The 18302-nt window shown below is 33.5% G+C and overlaps 1 protein-coding gene across 2 annotated transcripts in view; it reads right to left on the bottom strand.

Moving 5' to 3' along the window:
- LOC143244263 (3',5'-cyclic-AMP phosphodiesterase 4C-like) overlaps positions 1-18302 on the bottom strand; it is a 45767-nt gene that overhangs the window by 5090 nt on the left and 22375 nt on the right. For both annotated transcript variants that reach the window (XM_076488610.1, XM_076488611.1), the window contains exons 3-9: positions 14276-14377; positions 8935-8969; positions 7366-7493; positions 6403-6496; positions 3254-3450; positions 1410-1508; positions 1093-1254 (exon numbers count right to left, since the gene is read on the bottom strand). In XM_076488610.1, coding sequence (XP_076344725.1) covers positions 1093-1254; positions 1410-1508; positions 3254-3450; positions 6403-6496; positions 7366-7493; positions 8935-8969; positions 14276-14377 — 817 coding nt within the window. The remainder of the gene's footprint in view (positions 1-1092; positions 1255-1409; positions 1509-3253; positions 3451-6402; positions 6497-7365; positions 7494-8934; positions 8970-14275; positions 14378-18302) is intronic.

The raw sequence follows: 18302 nt of genomic DNA, 5'->3' as shown, positions 1-18302 counted from the left end.
TTGACAAGTAGATTGTAGAATGCTACTTGTTTACTAACTAAGCCTAAATGAGATGAAAACTTTTATTATTAAAGGATAAGAAAGACACGCTACAAAAACATGTTTTTGACATAACATACGGCGCTAACTGTAAAAAATCTCTACAATTATATTTTTGTAAATATTAGAATTCGTTATTGGAAACAAAAATATTAATACGCAAGATATCTGTTTATATGAAACGCTCGGTAATATATAAAATTACCTAGATATTCTCCTGTGTTACCCTAATTTTCTGCGTGAAGTGTAGTAATACATATTTCTTAATACAAAATCCTGTAAAATACACTACAGTTTCTGAAAACATAGACGAAAAAAACTATCTCAACTACTGAGTGTTAATGACATTTTAAAATAACGGTGCTCAAAGACTCACCCTGTCCTTAGGCCTACTTTGCATCGTCAGTCATACTTTATTGGTCATAGTTTCGAGTTATTGCTAAACTCTTTATACTGTAACAAGCTTGTACGTAGGATTGTGATGTCAGTCTCAGACCCTAGATGTTGATACAGTTTTTACTGTACGCCGGTTAAGTAAAAGGCACAAAAGTCCATTAGAGATATGTTGGAAGACTTGATAAATATGTACTCAAATCGGATTGCTGTGATTTAATTTTTTCAGTAATGTTTTCCATGACAACAGCCATTGCTCTTGACCTGAGAGTGGTAGAGTCTGTGATCGTTTAAATTGTGAGCTTTCGTCAACTTCAGATATTAGTCTAGTAGTCTATTAATGGTAACAGGAGATATATAACGAGCCTCAGTATTGCTTTTTGAATCAGAGGGTTCTCTTTCGTAACCACAACCTTCATATTCCTGATGAGGGCGTTGCTTTAGAACGGTGTAAGAGGAGGGATCGAAACCCATTGTTATCGTTAACCCCCACCTCCCTCTTTAGGACAGTTTTAGTTGTTTTAAGTCCTTGAATTGTATTCAGATCGTGAAACACGATTTCCTTGTACAAGCTAAGATTTGTCAAGCCACTTGTCACTCTGGTCGGAAACAGTATACAGAATATTGTAATAAAGCTGTCAATACTAAAATACATCTTACATTAAGAGCAGGAGAAAGAAGAAGGACATGCAACGACTGGGTGACGTCAGCGGCATGGATACAGTTGTGGTAAGGAATCTTGAGGTAGTGGTCTTCTAACGTCATCAGGAAGTTAACAGCTGTCGTACAGGATATGTTGAACGTCTTGAGAATTTCTCTGTCCTATAACAGTAGTTAAAGAACACAAGATTACCGTAAACAAAACTACCCACCTCTGTCCCATAACAGTAATTAAGTAACACATTATTACCCTAAACAAAACTGCTTTATCTCTATTCTAGAACATGGTAGATAACTGAAAACAAAGGTATATTTACCCTCCATATTGTATAAGTGACCGCTGTAAGGGGTCTCATGTTAGATAACTCAGCTATTTGGAAGATGTTAACGCCCCATTTATCTACATCTTCCAGCTCCTATTATAAGAAAAAAACGAAAAACCAAGATTAGTAGAAATAACATAAATACAAAACTTTTCTTGAAGAAAAACTTAACATTCACTGCAATGAGTGGTTAGGGCACTTTACTCATAATCTGAGGGCCAGGAGCACGAACTTAATTTTTGCCATGCCAAACATGCTCGCCCTTTCAGCCACTTAATCCCATTATTCTTTGGTAAAAGAGTAAGCCAGGAGATGGCGGTGACTGGTGATGACTAGTTGCTTTTCCACTGGTCTTATACTGCTAAATTAGGGATGGCTAGCGCAGATAGCCTGGTGTAGTTTTACGCGAAATTCAAAACAAAGAGACAAACCTTTAGGAGCAGAGACGTTAACCCATAACATATATTGACTGTTAGAAAAATTATAAACAAGCAGATTATAATTAAATGAAGATCGGAGAATAGTTTCACATTCTATTTAATAAATACATTATATGTCTGGATGAACTGAGTTTAATGTTTTTACTATCACCACTAAGTCAGGAGAAAATGTCATCAACTTCTATCACCAGTAGGTCACGTGAACATGTGATCAACATTTTTACATAGATATAACGTTTCTATCACCACTGAGTCAGTTGAATATGTGATCAAAGTAAAACAGGTTAACATGTCATCAATTTGTATCACCAGTAAGTTAGGTGAACGTGTCATCAACATTTCTTGCATAGATATAACGTTTGTATCACCAGTAAGTTGGGTGAACATGTCATCAACATTTCGTACATAAATATAACATTTATATTATCAATATGTCAGGTGAACATGTCATCAGCTTGTTTCACAAGTAAGTCGGGTGAACAAGTCAACTTGTATCACCTGTAAGTCAGGCGAGCATGTCATCAAGATTTCGTACATAAATTACCCATGAAGATGTTATTTCTCATTCCATGATGGTGGAATAAAATTCCATCCTGATATCAAAATACGAGTTAAACTCTACAACTGTTAGTGAAGTTTGTCCTTTGGGGGCCGTTTTGAACCTCAACGTACAAACCGTTTAAAACAGTTTCATTCCATTGTTTGAGAATGAAGTTAGAAATCTTGTTTATGTTTTGTTTTCTTAATTATTTAATAGTAACATGGTGAAATATTCGCTCCTACTGTCTCATTGGTAAGTCTGAGGGCTCACACTACTAACAACCAGGTTTCGATACCCGTGGTTGGCACAGCACAGATCCCATTTGATAGGTTTGTGCTTAACTACAAACAAAAGCTAGCACGCTATTAACCAGGAATTATTCCAATAACAAGAACAGAGAAGAACGTTGGCTGTCGTTTCTTTAAGAAATTATTGCAACGTTTTTTCCAGACTTATTTCCACGATGTTAGTAGTATATAGATTGTTCAATGGATCATGTAGAAATGAAATAACTCGCCCCTTTGATGACAGTCTGTGTTAATACATCACCTCCCGTGTATAGCATCAATAAAAAACAGTTCACACAATCAATTTGTTTACCTCGTAGTGTCTTACCTTATCTACATCCAAGACGTAATAAAAATTATTTATGGTTTGTTCATAGTGTTTATCTCAATTTTAACTTTTTAAACACTGGTTTTTTACCTCAGACTCTTGTGTTTTCACAAACTGTATTCCTATATGTACTGGCAGGAGTGTAGCTGACCGTTTCTCACCTGTTCCTGTTCTTTGTTCTATAGAAATCAGCCCAAAATGTGGAAGTTAGGACAGGTTATAGTACATACAACACAATTCACCTTTCCTAGTTCCTCTTCTTGGGGTGTTTCAACCCCATGTTTCGGAAGTTTGGACAGACTGTTGGTGTGACATAAAAGTTTCTTTACTCCAGATATCTGTGACATCGTTTGGCTAGAACCGTGATGGTTTTTTTGTGGTTCTGGTGAGTTGCTATCCTCAGGTTGAAACATGGGAAGATCTAAGTCTTGTTGCTTCTCTGGAAAATAAAACAAAATCATAAGCAACTGAATAATAAGTTACCTGTTACAGTTAACAATAAGATATGTTATCAGTAGAATAATAAGTTAACTGTAACAGTTAACAATAAAATATGTTACCAGTACGATAATGAGTTACCTGTTACAGTCATCAATAAGATATGTTATCAGTATAATAACACAGTCAACAATAAGATATGTTATCGGCAGAATAATAAGTTAACTGTAACAGTTAACAATAAAATATGTTACCAGTACGATAATGAGTTACCTGTTACAGTCATCAATAAGATATGTTATCAGTATAATAACACAGTCAACAATAAGATATGTTATCGGCAGAATAATAAGTTACGTGTTACAGTCAACAGTAAGATATGTTATCAATAGAATAAGTTATCTGTTACAATCAACATTAAGATATATCAGTAAAATAATAAGTTACCTGTTACGAACTCACAGGGCGCCACCGGATATTTCATATTTTCGAGGGAAACACAGCGATATCGACATCTTCCGGATACCGTGCAACCTACTAGCTCGAGGTAGTTCACAGTTTTAACATTAGATTGCGCTACATTCCTTTGTATGACGTTCTTGAATGTTTGAGATATTTTTTTTGTTTACTTGTGTTTTCGGCTACGCCAGTAACTTCTCGAACTTTCTCGTTTCTTAGATTTTGTATATAAATACCTGTCGACTCTCCTGATCCATCAGTAATCGAAATAACTGAAGGGTATTGTGATCAAGTATCTGCGAGGACTAGCAAAGTTTAGTGAATTATTTTGTTGACTTTAGTCCTTGTCCATAAAAATAGAAAGATTTTAAATTAATAAGTGTTGGAGTGAATAAAAGGATGGCAAACCACAGACCAGTGGTAAAGTTGGGAAGAAACGGAAATATGACGATAGTAATTTAGATTTTTATTTTACTTAGGTAGATGTCTATCACGAATAGTGTCCGCAGTGTGTATTATGTCTAAAAGTTTTGTCTTAAGAGTGCATGCTTCCAAATAAACTAAAACGCCACTTAGAGACCAATCATCTTAACATGGCTAGTAAATCACGTGATCATTTTACCAAAAAGTTAAAATACTTGAAAGAACTAAAAGGTACATTTTTGAAACAAGCATCAATACCAAGCAATGCTTTGTTAACATCCTACAAGGTGGCTTATAGAGTCACGAAATGTAAAAAAATATTGCAGAAGAACTGATTTTACCGGTTGCAGTGGATATGGTGAATATCATGGTTGGCGAATCTGCGGGATGACTGCTTTCAAAGGTGCCTTTATCCAATAACACTATCAGTCGTAGAATACAACACATAGCCGAAGACTTCAGCAATCGGCTAATTAAAAAATGAAAGAGAAGGAACTCTGGTTACATCTAGATGAGGTGACGGATAGTAATAAGAATGATCATCTGATTTACTACACACGGCTTGTGGATGGTGACAAGATTGTGGAATACCTTCTGTTTTGTAAAGTTTCACTGCGGGTACTAAGGCTCAAGACTTGTTTGAGATCCTTGACACTTTTATGTGTGAAAACACCTTAGAGTGAACTAAGTGCATTAGCGTCTGCACTGATGGTGGTCGCTCTATGTTCGGCTGTTATGAAGAATTGCAGGCATACATTCGAAGCAAAGCGTAATCCACAGGGAAGTCGTTGCGTCAAAGTACCTAGTCCTGGAAAGTGTGTTGAAAGCAGTTAGCTTTACAAAAACTCGGCCACAGAAGGTGAGGTTTTTTTTTAAAAAAAACTGTGTGAGGATTTGAGATATGAGCGCGCATCTTTGTTGTACTACTATAATTCACGATGGCTCTCCCATGGGAATGTACTGTCCCGCGTGTTCGAATTACGACACGAATTCTACTATTATCTTGAAGAAGAAGAACATACTAAAATATACTAAATATATATTTAGTATATATACTAAAACACTTCTTGGATGTTTTGTTAAAATTAGCATATCTGTGTGATCTCTTCAAAAACTGAATGTGTTGAATCTCTCTCTGCAGGGAAGCAACACGCACATTCTTAAACTCGCAGAGGGGGTTTCAGCTTTCAGAAAAAAAAAGTTACTATGGAGAAGAAAAATGAATGAAGATGATGGCAAAGACTGTTTTCCTCTGTTGCAGCAGTTTGTTACATCCAATGGAGTTGATTTGATCCACGAACTAACATCTGTTTTTGAGGAGCACCTAACACAGCTCAGTGACTGGTTTGAAAATGACTTTCCTGAAGATATGGAAGAGTTTGCATGGATCCAAGACCCATTCAAAGCTAAGGCCCCATCTGAATTTACCTCTGCAGAAGAAGAAAATCTTATTGAGCTGTCTTGTGATAAGACTTTAAAAACAAAATTTGGCAGCTTGGAACTAACTGAGTTTTGGATATCAGTAAAAGATGAATATCTGCTGCTAAGTGCTAAAGCTCAACGAATCCTAGTTCCATTTGTGACGTCATATCTCTGCGAAGCTCGGTTTTCGGCGGTTGCTGTGATAATAAGCAAGTACCGCGTGAAAATCAATGTGGAACAGGAAATGAGGGTAGCGGTGTCTAATCTGATTCCAAGGTTTAAGAAGCTATGCAGTGCCCAACAGGTGCACACATTCCATTAGTAACTGTGGTTATTTAAGAATGAAATAAAAATATTGTTTTAATTCACTTTAACGTGTATTATTCTTTCAAACGGCTACTAAGTTGTTAGGACATAAATACATATTAAGTATTAAATTGTTTGGGCCTAACTACTTAATGAACGGAACTGTTAGGTTTTTTCATTTTGACTAGGGGCGCTGTGAAAAAAAATTGCTGAGACACTAAGTGCGCCGTGAACCGAGAAAGTTTGGGATACGCTCGGTTAGAGCAAAAACGTATCGAATAAAGAAACAAGGGGAAGTTATGATTAATATACAAAATAACTTGATATTTTTTTCAAAACTTACCGAAGAACGTAGTGCAGATATATTCCGAGATCTGGTGGCCTGATTTCGACTCAGAAAAGTGGTTTGATAATTCTTTACTCAGCATACGTTTGAACTAGAAGATATAAGTTATTTAGATAACATAACTTATTGTACCAGTAGTGCAACACCTACTAGAAGATATAAGTTATTTGAATAACGTAAGAGATATAACAACTTATTGTACCAGTAGCGTAACACCAACTAGAAGATATAAGTTATTGAAATAACATAACAACTTATTGCACCAGTTGTATATCACCTACTGCACAGATTATATAGTACCTACTGTATCGGTAGTGTAACACATAACGTATCAGTGGTATGATACCAACTGTACAAGTAGTGTAACGCATAATGTACAGTAGTATAACACCTACTATACCAGTAATGTAACACAACGTACCAATAGCATAACACATAATTTACCTGTAATATAAACCTTACTCCACTAATTGAACTGGATATTGTATATTATATACCTTACTGGAAGCTATGTCTCCAACAGACTGGTAAAACTTGATAGAGTATATTACATAACTTACTGGAAGTCATGTCTCCAACAGACTAGTAAAACTGGATAGAGTGTATTACATACCTTACTGGATGCCATGTCTCCAACAGACTGGTAAAACTTGATAGAGTATATTACATAACTTACTGGAAGTCATGTCTCCAACAGACTAGTAAAACTGGATAGAGTGTATTACATACCTTACTGGATGCCATGTCTCCAACAGACTGGTAAAACTTGATAGAGTATATTACATAACTTACTGGAAGTCATGTCTCCAACAGACTAGTAAAACTGGATAGAGTGTATTACATACCTTACTGGATGCCATGTCTCCAACAGACTGGTAAAACTTGATAGAGTATATTACATAACTTACTGGAAGTCATGTCTCCAACAGAATAGTAAAACTGATAGAGTGTATTACATACCTTACTGGATGCCATGTCTCCAACAGACCGGTGAGGCTGGATTGTTTCCAGCTGGTCAAGACACCAGTCCAGCTCGTCCAGTGTTTCTACTGCCAGTTGCATGTGCTGCGCATCTAACAGTATGTTTTCTATGAAAACCAGAAAACGAACCTTTTTTGGTTACGTTATAAATAATTGTTTTATAACATAACTTATAAACCTTATTTATTGTGGATAAATATAGATAGAGAAGGAACTGTTTACCATGACTAAAAACATTAGAAAACCTTTCCAATCAAGTCTTAAACTCACACTTCATATATACATGTTTTTGAAGTTTGGTTTTGTATGTTTGGAGTATCCGCTGAAACACACACAGAGGTCATCTGTCCTGACTGTTTCTAATTTTTAAATGATAGAGTAGATCTATCAACAGCATCCATAAAACAACGTTTAAACTAATATAATTGATTGGTGAAAACTGGCAGTTACATTTGTAAAGCATCCGTCGCGGAAAGCGTTTTTGTAGAAACGGGACGCGAGCCATAGACCTTTGGCAGGATTAGTACAGAGTGTAACTTCACATGTTAAAAGGAAATTTAAAGCGTACATTTTCAACTATTCCTCGTTGCTAAAATCAAATTCGCTTTTTCGGTTATGTTATTCGTTTAAAACTTCGGGAAACGAGATGAATTATTTCAGCCAGCGTTTCGTCGTTGCGGTTTCATCATAGCTAGTAGCACAACTATATTTTGTATTACTAGCTCTCAGGAAGTGTAACTTTGCAATCAAATAGTTCACATAAAGGTAACCAAATGTGTAAACAAATTATTTCGAAACTGGTTATCACAATGGGTTATCAGTGACCTCACTAAGTGTATCGAAACACGGTTTCTATCTTTGTAAGTCTACAGACACTCTGCTGTGCCACTAGGGCAAATAAAAAGTGCTGTATGAGTAATTTTTCTGTAGCTTGTAACAAGTTAGGTTATTCTCGTTAGCAGTATCTATTACACGGCAATGGTCACAAAGTATAAGATTGCCTGGTCTCACTGACAAAATTCTTCATGTTAACGTCTTTGCCGGTACTTAGATGTTACTAAGGAAATGTTTCCCACAATGCACCTGTTGTCCCAACAACTCAGAAAGTTAGCTTTCAGTCTTTCATTAAGTAACAACAAAAACTTGCGCTGACAACATCAGATTTGTAATCTAATGAATTCCTTCAAACTTAATTCACTAATGTGTCGTACCATTTACCACAAAGTAAAATAAATCACCAGACTTACTACGTTCTGCCACAAATTACCATAAAAAACTACTACAAAGTTACCCCATATTACCACAAACAATTCTTAATTACAAACCCAACAATGCATTTTACTTTACTCTAATAAAATCTTGCATCCTAGCAAGACATGTCATCTGTGTCGATGTTGGTTTCACTGTGGTACGTAACAAAAAGAAAGAACACATCATTTTAATTGATGTTGGTTTCACTGTGGTATGTAAGAAAAAAATAAAACATGTCATGTGAGTCGAAGTATTTCGTTACGTTTCACAATGAAAAATGTATTTAAATATTCTCACCAGCAAACTTGTTCGGACCTGAAGACCTTTTCGATCTTGATGGGTAAAAAAGAAAAATAATATTTATTAATTTCAAGTGTGTAAACAGGAATAAGTTTTAATTACACATTTACAAACGTTTATCATGTCAATTTATCTTGTTTAAATAGATAGGGTGATATTTGTAATGAAGAGAAACCTACCTAAAGTAATAATGTATCTCAGAACGCTTGATATGGGTATTAACACTTTTATTGATAAGGAGAGAACAACGTTTCGACCTTCCTAAGTCATCTTCAGGTTAAGAAAGAGAGAGTTTGAATGTGACCATTGACGGACACATGTCTTAGGGCGATAATATAAACAGGTTCCGGATTGTAGGGAGCGTTGCTGGTGGATGTTTGGTTATTAATTGGTAAAGGTATATAGGTGTTCTTTTATATTGGTTTCAGTTGCTGTATAAGTAGGGCTTCTTTGATTTTGTGTTTGTTTATATTTGTTTCCCTACTTAATATCTGGGTGTTTTCCATGGTTATCTTGTGTCTATTTGAATTGCAGTGTTCAAAAATGTGTGAAGGTGTTCTTTTGTGTTCTTTGAATCCAGTTTCCATTTTTCTGCTTGTTTCTCCAATATAGAACTCGTGGCAGTTGTTGCATTGTATTTTATAGATTGTGTTGTATTTGTCAGTGTAGTTTTTACATAGTATGGACTTTAGTTTTGTACCTGGTTTTTGAATAAATTTGGTGTGTACTGGAATGTTGTGTTTTGTTATTATTTTTTTCCAAATGTTGGTTATTTTTTCGCTGATCTCAGGAACATATGTTATGCAGCAGTATAAGGTTTTGTAGTTTGTTGTATCTTGGGATCTATTATTGTTTGTTTGTTGTTGGTCTAGGTGTGTGTGTACAACTTTTTCCACGGTTTTTTAAGGAAATTTGTTGATGTTGGTGAAGTGTTGTTTTATTTTGTTGATTTCATCATTAATTTTATCTGGTGAACATAGTGTTGTGGCTGTGTTTATTTGGTTTCTTAATATGTTGAGTTTTTTTGTTTCATGTGCTGAGTCCCATGGAATGTATAATCCGGTATGGGTGATTTTTCTCTAGATTTCTGTATTGAATTGTGTATCGGTTCTTGTGATCTTGAGGTTAAGAAATGCTATTTGGTTAGTTTTTATCCTGTTAACAGGTGAACTTAATGTTGGGGTGTATGGAGTTAACATGATTGAGAAAACTAAGTGTGTGTTCTGTAGATGTGAATCCAGCAATTGTATCATCAACGTATCTGTATCAGTATAGTGGTGGGTGTAAGGCTGAAATGATCGCTTGTGATTCAGTCTGTGTCATAAAAATGTTGTCTGGAACTGGTGACGGGATTCCCCATACTTAGGCCATTTATTTGTAGGTAGTTTTGGTTATTGAACATAAAGTTAGTTTTTATGGTAGTGAATTCTATAAGGGTTGCGAATTGATTGGTGTGGATGTGTATCAATGGAGTAGGGTCTTGGATACAAAGTTCTAAGGCTTTAGTCGTTGAGACTTCTGTGAAAAGGGATACTATATCAAAACTGGGCATTAAGACTATGATTTAATTGATTGAGAATATATATAAAGTTAAAAGAGTCTTTGAAAAAGGATGTTACATACTTAGAAAATACCTACGCTATATATTTACCAAGACTGTAGTTAAACGATTCGTAGGTCGACATTATGGGTCATAGTGGACAATCGGATTTGTGAGGTTTGGGGCTGCCGTATAGTTGTGGTGTGGGTGAGTCGGTCTTTCGTAGGTATGAATAAATGTTTTCTGAGATTGTGTTTGTTTCTTTCACTTGTAGTAGTATTTTGTTTAACTAGTTTTGATGTGTTTTTGTGGAATTTGTGTTTAGTAGTTTAAAGTTGTTTATATGTGACAAGATGTTCATTTTTTGAAGGTGTTCATTTGTGTTCATTATAACTATATTGCCTTTATCTGCTTTTAGAATTTTAATGGTATTGCCTTGGTTTAAGTTGTTTATGGAATTAATATCTTTTCATGTGAGGTTGTTTTTAAGTTTTTTCTTCTGTGAATTTATGTTGATGGTTTTGCGTGAAAATTGTTTCAAAAAGTTGTTTAAGATAATGTTTTGAGGTGTTTCATGTTTTCTGTTCTATCTGGAAAGATAGGTTGTTAGTTGTCGGTGGAATTGTTGTCAAAGTTATCTTCTTCCTGGTGGTTGTTTGTCGTTGTTTTGTTAATATTTTCAGTTTGTCTAGAGTGTATCACCAGTCTTCTAGCCAGGTCTTCCAGGCAGGCTTTTATTTCAATAGATGGAATATTTCTATGTGTTACTGTGAAGTTGAGTCCTTTGTTAAGTAGATGTATTTCTTCTTAATTTCTTGCTTAATTTTCGTTCGGATCTGTTAATTACGAGGTTTGTTGGTGGTTTGTCGTGTTTGTATTTTTTTTTTGTTGTTGGCACCTTAACTTATCTAGTTTCTTGTTGTTGGCACCTTAACTTATCTAGTTTCTTGTTGTTAGCACCTTAACTTATCTAGTTTCTTGTTGTTGGCACCTTAATTTATCTAGTTTCTTGTTGTTAGCACCTTAATTTATCTAGTTTCTTGTTGTTGGTACCTTAATTTATCTAGTTTCTTGTTGTTAGCACCTTAACTTATCTAGTTTCTTGTTGTTGGCACCTTAACTTATCTAGTTTCTTGTTGTTAGCACCTTAATTTATCTAGTTTCTTGTTGTTGGTACCTTAATTTATCTAGTTTCTTGTTGTTAGCACCTTAACTTATCTAGTTTCTTGTTGTTAGCACCTTAACTTATCTAGTTTCTTGTTGTTGGTACCTTAATTTATCTAGTTTCTTGTTGTTGGTACCTTAATTTATCTAGTTTCTTGTTGTTGGTACCTTAATTTATCTAGTTTCTTGTTGTTGGTACCTTAACTTATCTAGTTTCTTGTTGTTGGTACCTTAACTTATCTAGTTTCTTGTTGTTGGCACCTTAACTTATCTAGTTTCTTGTTGTTGGTACCTTAATTTATCTAGTTTCTTGTTGTTGGTACCTTAACTTATCTAGTTTCTTGTTGTTGGCACCTTAATTTATCTAGTTTCTTGTTGTTGGTACCTTAACTTATCTAGTTTCTTGTTGTTGGTACCTTAATTTATCTAGTTTCTTGTTGTTGGTACCTTAACTTATCTAGTTTCTTGTTGTTGGTACCTTAACTTATCTAGTTTCTTGTTGTTAGCACCTTAACTTATCTAGTTTCTTGTTGTTAGCACCTTAACTTATCTAGTTTCTTGTTGTTGGTACCTTAATTTATCTAGTTTCTTGTTGTTGGTACCTTAACTTATCTAGTTTCTTGTTGTTGGTACCTTAACTTATCTAGTTTCTTGTTGTTAGCACCTTAACTTATCTAGTTTCTTGTTGTTAGCACCTTAACTTATCTAGTTTCTTGTTGTTGGTACCTTAATTTATCTAGTTTCTTGTTGTTGGTACCTTAATTTATCTAGTTTCTTGTTGTTGGTACCTTAACTTATCTAGTTTCTTGTTGTTAGCACCTTAACTTATCTAGTTTCTTGTTGTTAGCACCTTAACTTATCTAGTTTCTTGTTGTTGGTACCTTAACTTATCTAGTTTCTTGTTGTTGGTACCTTAACTTATCTAGTTTCTTGTTGTTGGTACCTTAACTTATCTAGTTTCTTGTTGTTGGTACCTTAACTTATCTAGTTTCTTGTTGTTGGTACCTTAACTTATCTAGTTTCTTGTTGTTGGCACCTTAACTTATCTAGTTTCTTGTTGTTAGCACCTTAACTTATCTAGTTTCTTGTTGTTGGTACCTTAACTTATCTAGTTTCTTGTTGTTGGTACCTTAACTTATCTAGTTTCTTGTTGTTGGTACCTTAACTTATCTAGTTTCTTGTTGTTGGCACCTTAACTTATCTAGTTTCTTGTTGTTAGCACCTTAACTTATCTAGTTTCTTGTTGTTGGTACCTTAACTTATCTAGTTTCTTGTTGTTGGTACCTTAACTTATCTAGTTTCTTGTTGTTGGTACCTTAACTTATCTAGTTTCTTGTTGTTGGTACCTTAATTTATCTAGTTTCTTGTTGTTGGTACCTTAACTTATCTAGTTTCTTGTTGTTGGTACCTTAACTTATCTAGTTTCTTGTTGTTGGTACCTTAACTTATCTAGTTTCTTGTTGTTAGCACCTTAACTTATCTAGTTTCTTGTTGTTGGTACCTTAATTTATCTAGTTTCTTGTTGTGGCGGACCTTCTTTTCCTTGTCGTTCTTACTATTAGGTTGATTGATGTTACGTTGTATGAATCCATAAATGTCTGGCTGAATGCCGCAGGCTAGTTGATAGTCTAGATTAATTTTCTGTTTCTGTAGGTCATTTAGTTTTTTTATATTTCGAGATTAACATGGATTTTAGTAGTTTGTTCTGTAAATTATGGATAATGTTTGTACACTGGGTAAAATTTTTCGATAGTTTTATCTTCACAAAATTATGGATTAGTTTTTCCTTTCTGCACTGTTGAATGTATAAATGTTGTTTAATCTGGTTATGATTTTTTATTTAAGTTTCTTAGTTTCGTTAGGATTGCGCGAGCGTGTCCATTTAACAATGACATAATGTAGGTAAGTTCAAGTATAATGGAGTTTAAAACAGATAACACAGTACACAAAGAAACATAAAAGATTTACACTTTTCGTATAATTGCCGTGGTGAAATAATTCTTGATGACGAGAAACCCACTTGAAATAAAAATGTATCTCAGAACAGCTGGTATGGGTATTAACACTGTTATTGATAATTAGAGAACAACATTTCGACCTTCCAAGGTCATCTTCAGGTTAACCTTTTAATACCCATACCATTCGTTCTCAGATTCAAATATATTCATTGCTTTAGTAAATCCTGTTTAATTTAATTATCAATTACTGTTTTATTATAAATTATAAAAATAATAGTCAGTTCAAAACTACGTCTTTCGTCGTTGTGGTAACATTAATAGCAGAAAACATTTACGAAGGAAAGTTTCTTTTTTTAGCACAAAACTGCACATTTGTACAGAGATAACAGCACTTACTACAGATATAGCAGCTCTAACTACAGATATAACAGCACTTACTACAGATAAAGCAGCTCTAACTACAGATATAAAAGCGCTAATTACTTAACAGCACTAACTATAAACAAAGCAGCGCTAACTACAGATATAACAGCTCTAAGTAAATTATAATACTCTGGGAAACTTTTTGTTTCCTTTACCTTCAAGTACAGACTACTTCAGTTGTGTTAGTGACTTGTAACTTTGGTTAGTTCATTTAGATAAGTTTATTTGCATGTATAAATCAATTGATACTTACTTGTTGTCTGGGACATTCGTGATGAGGACGTAATTATTGCGAACATTTCTTAAGCTCTGAAGAATTTGTGCAAAGGGAGTAACAATCAAGTCTTCTAGATGTCTGTTATAAGACAATAAAAATTTAGATATGTTTACTGTTTAGAACTTTAATAAAATAAGAAACAATTAGGTCTTCTAGATGTCTGTTATAAGACAGTAAAAATTTAGTTATGTTTACTGTTTAGAACTTTAATAAAATAAGAAAAAAATAGGTTATCTAGATGTCTGTTATAAGACAATAAAAATTTAGATATGTTTACTGTATAGAACTTTAATAAAATACGAAACAATTAGGTCTTCTAGATGTCTGTTATAACATAGTAAAAATTTAGATATGTTTACTGTTTAGAACTTTAATAAAATACGAAACAATTAGGTCTTCTAGATGTCTGTTATAAGACAGTAAAAATTTAGTTATGTTTACTGTTTAGAACTTTAATAAAATAAAAAAAAAATAGGTTATCTAGATGTCTGTTATAAGACAATAAAAATTTAGATATGTTTACTGTATAGAACTTTAATAAAATACGAAACAATTAGGTCTTCTAGATGTCTGTTATAAGACAGTAAAAATTTAGATATGTTTACTATTTAGAACTTTAATAAAATACGAAACAATTAGGTCTTCTAGATGTCTGTTATAAGACAGTATAAATTTAGATATGTTTACTGTTTAGAACTTTAATAAAATAAGAAACAATTAGGTCTTCTAGATGTCTGGAAGACCTTAAAAATCAAACATATATTTCGTTGGAAACTTTATAGAAAAACCTCCGTTTTTATATATGGAAAATTTATCAGTCGAAATCATAACTTTTGACAGGAAGAAAAATATTATTAGATAATATACAAACATTGCATTACAAATGTTGTCTATCTTGTCATTTTTCATTCTGAAAACGTTTTGCAAAGTAGCGACAAATAAAAAAATATGTATTACATACACGTTATTTTTGGATTTCAAATACGTTTAGAAAACCCAATAGAGCACATATTAATTTATTTGTTAGGCCATGCATGTTCAAGTGTGTTAAGGCGTTCGATTCGTAATCTGAGGGTTGCGGGTTTCAATCCCCATCGCACCAAACATGCTTGCTCTTTCAGCCGTGGTGGCGTTATAAAGTAACGGTCAATCCCACTATTCTTTGGTAAAAGAGTAGCCCAAGAGTTGGCGGTGGGTGGTGATGACTAGCTGCCTTCCCTCTAGTCTTACACTGCTAAATTAGAGACTGTTAGCGCAGATAGCCCTCGAGTAGCTTTGCGCAAAATTAAAAAAAACAAACTAATTTATTTGTTTGGTGAATGCTCCACAAAGCTATTCGAGTACTATCTCCGCTAACCTTCCCTAATTTTCAAGCGATAGAGGATAGGAAAAGTAAATATCATATCCGACCATAAACTCTTAGGGTACTTTTAATAACGAATGTGGTATTAATAACACATTATAACGTCCCATTAAACAAAAAGGACAGGCATACTTCTTGACGGCATACAAACTCACAACAAGAAGATAGAGAGTCGAGTGCTCGAACCATCAAACCTTGCTAGGTCTATCAGGTTGAAATGATTGAGCATTGGAAAGTGAAGTCAAAACTGTTCTTTTAACTTCCACATCAAGTAAGATGAACTATATTAACCTGTTTTTAATGTAGAGGAACTGTATTAAGCGGTTTCTTAACTTACAGGAGCTAGATCAACCTCTTACTTAGTCAGTGATGTCGAGAAACCCACTTGTTGAGAAATTTAGGTCATTTAGGTCAAAAACGAGCCGTTTTTGCATATAAACCTCTTACTTAATGTAGAGGAACTATACTAACCTGTTTCATAATGTAGATAAACTATATAAACCTCTTACTTAATGTAGAGGAACTATACTAACCTGTTTCATAATGTAGATAAACTATATAAACCTCTTACTTAATGTAGAGGAACTATACTAACCTGTTTCATAATGTAGATAAACTATATAAACCTCTTACTTAATGTAGAGGAACTATACTAACCTGTTTCATAATGTAGATAAACTATATAAACCTCTTACTTAATGTAGAGGAACTATACTAACCTGTTTCATAATGTAGATAAACTATATAAACCTCTTACTTAATGTAGAGGAACTATACTAACCTGTTTCATAATGTAGATAAACTATATAAACCTCTTACTTAATGTAGAGAAACTATACTAACCTGTTTCATAATGTAGATAAACTATATAAACCTCTTACTTAATGTAGAGGAACTATACTAACCTGTTTCATAATGTAGATAAACTATATAAACCTCTTACTTAATGTAGAGGAACTATACTAACCTGTTTTATAATGTAGATAAACTATATAAACCTCTTACTTAATGTAGAGGAACTATACTAACCTGTTTCATAATGTAGATAAACTATATAAACCTCTTACTTAATGTAGAGGAACTATACTAACCTGTTTCATAATGTAGATAAACTATATAAACCTCTTACTTAATGTAGAGGAACTATACTAACCTGTTTCATAATGTAGATAAACTATATAAACCTCTTACTTAGTGTAGAGGAACTATACTAACCTGTTTCATAATGTAGATAAACTATATAAACCTCTTACTTAATGTAGAGGAACTATACTAACCTGTTTCATAATGTAGAGGAACTATATTATCCTCTTTCGTAATGTAGAGCAGCTCTATTGACCTGTTTCTTAATGTAGAGGAACAATACTAACTAGTTTCTTAATTTAGAGCTATATTAACTTCTTACTTACTGTAGTGGAACTATATTAACCTGTTTCTTAATTTAGATGAACTATATTAACCTCTTACTTGATGTAGAGGAACTATATTAACCGGTTTCTTAATTTAGATGAACTATATTAACCTCTTACTTGATGTAGAGGAACTATATTAACCGGTTTCTTAATTTAGATGAACTATATTAACATCTTACTTAATGTAGAGGAACTATATTTACCTGTTTCTTAACTAGATTAACTATATTAAATTATTTCTTAATGTAGAAGAACTATATTAATCTCTTACTTAATGTATAGGAATTATATTAATCTGTTTCTAATGTATAGGAACTATATTAAACTGTTTCCTAATTTTGAGGATCTATATTAAATTCTTACGTAATGTAGTTGAACTATCTTTACCTGTTTCGTAATGTAGAGCAGCTCTATTAACTTGTTTCTTAATGTAGAAGAACTACATTAAACTCTAACTTAATATAGAGGTACTATATTAACCTCTTGTAGAGGATATATATTAATCTGTTTCTTACTGTAGACGAACTATGTTAAATTCTTACTTAATGTAGAGCAGTGGTTCCCAACTTTTTTTATGCACCGCACCCCTAAAAAATTTTAATATGTTCTCGCATCCCTCACAGTAATTATTTATTTAAGAATAAAGGTGAAGGTGGCCAAAACAAATTTTTATAATTAGTTTTTAATGATATATAAACAAAAACGAAACATTTGGCAAAGAAAAAATATTACAACAAACTAAAAGTTGCATAAACCCTACATGGCCTACAGAAAAATAAATTTTCCTCCATGCATGAAATGAAATTTCTTTGAATTTGAAATGTTCAAATGTTCATAAGCCAATTTAAATTTAATGAATGTTTTGTTCCTGTTTATTTCTTACGAGTTTTTCAAAGCATGGCACTTTGTTGCTGATAGCAAACCGCAAGTCTGCCTGTGCATCCAAGCGATTTCTAGATTTTGTCTTGATTGACAAAAGGGCACTAAATCCAAACTCGCATAAGTATGTCATCACGAATGGGATTAGTGCAATTAGTGCTTTTTCACAAATTCTTGGAAACATGTCCATTGCCGAATACCAATCATCATCCGACATATTATCCAAATTGAAGGAGTATGGATTCATAATCCATTCTTCAGAAATTTTCAGTTCTCCTCCAAAATATCCATCAAATGACTTTCATAGTATTTCCAAATGATCCACAATTTCTTCACACACACATGGAAT

This window comes from Tachypleus tridentatus, chromosome 2 (genome assembly GCF_004210375.1).
Source record: "Tachypleus tridentatus isolate NWPU-2018 chromosome 2, ASM421037v1, whole genome shotgun sequence".
In the NCBI taxonomy this organism is placed as follows: Eukaryota; Metazoa; Arthropoda; class Merostomata; order Xiphosura; family Limulidae; genus Tachypleus; species Tachypleus tridentatus.
This window is presented reverse-complemented; position numbering and strand designations above follow the sequence as displayed.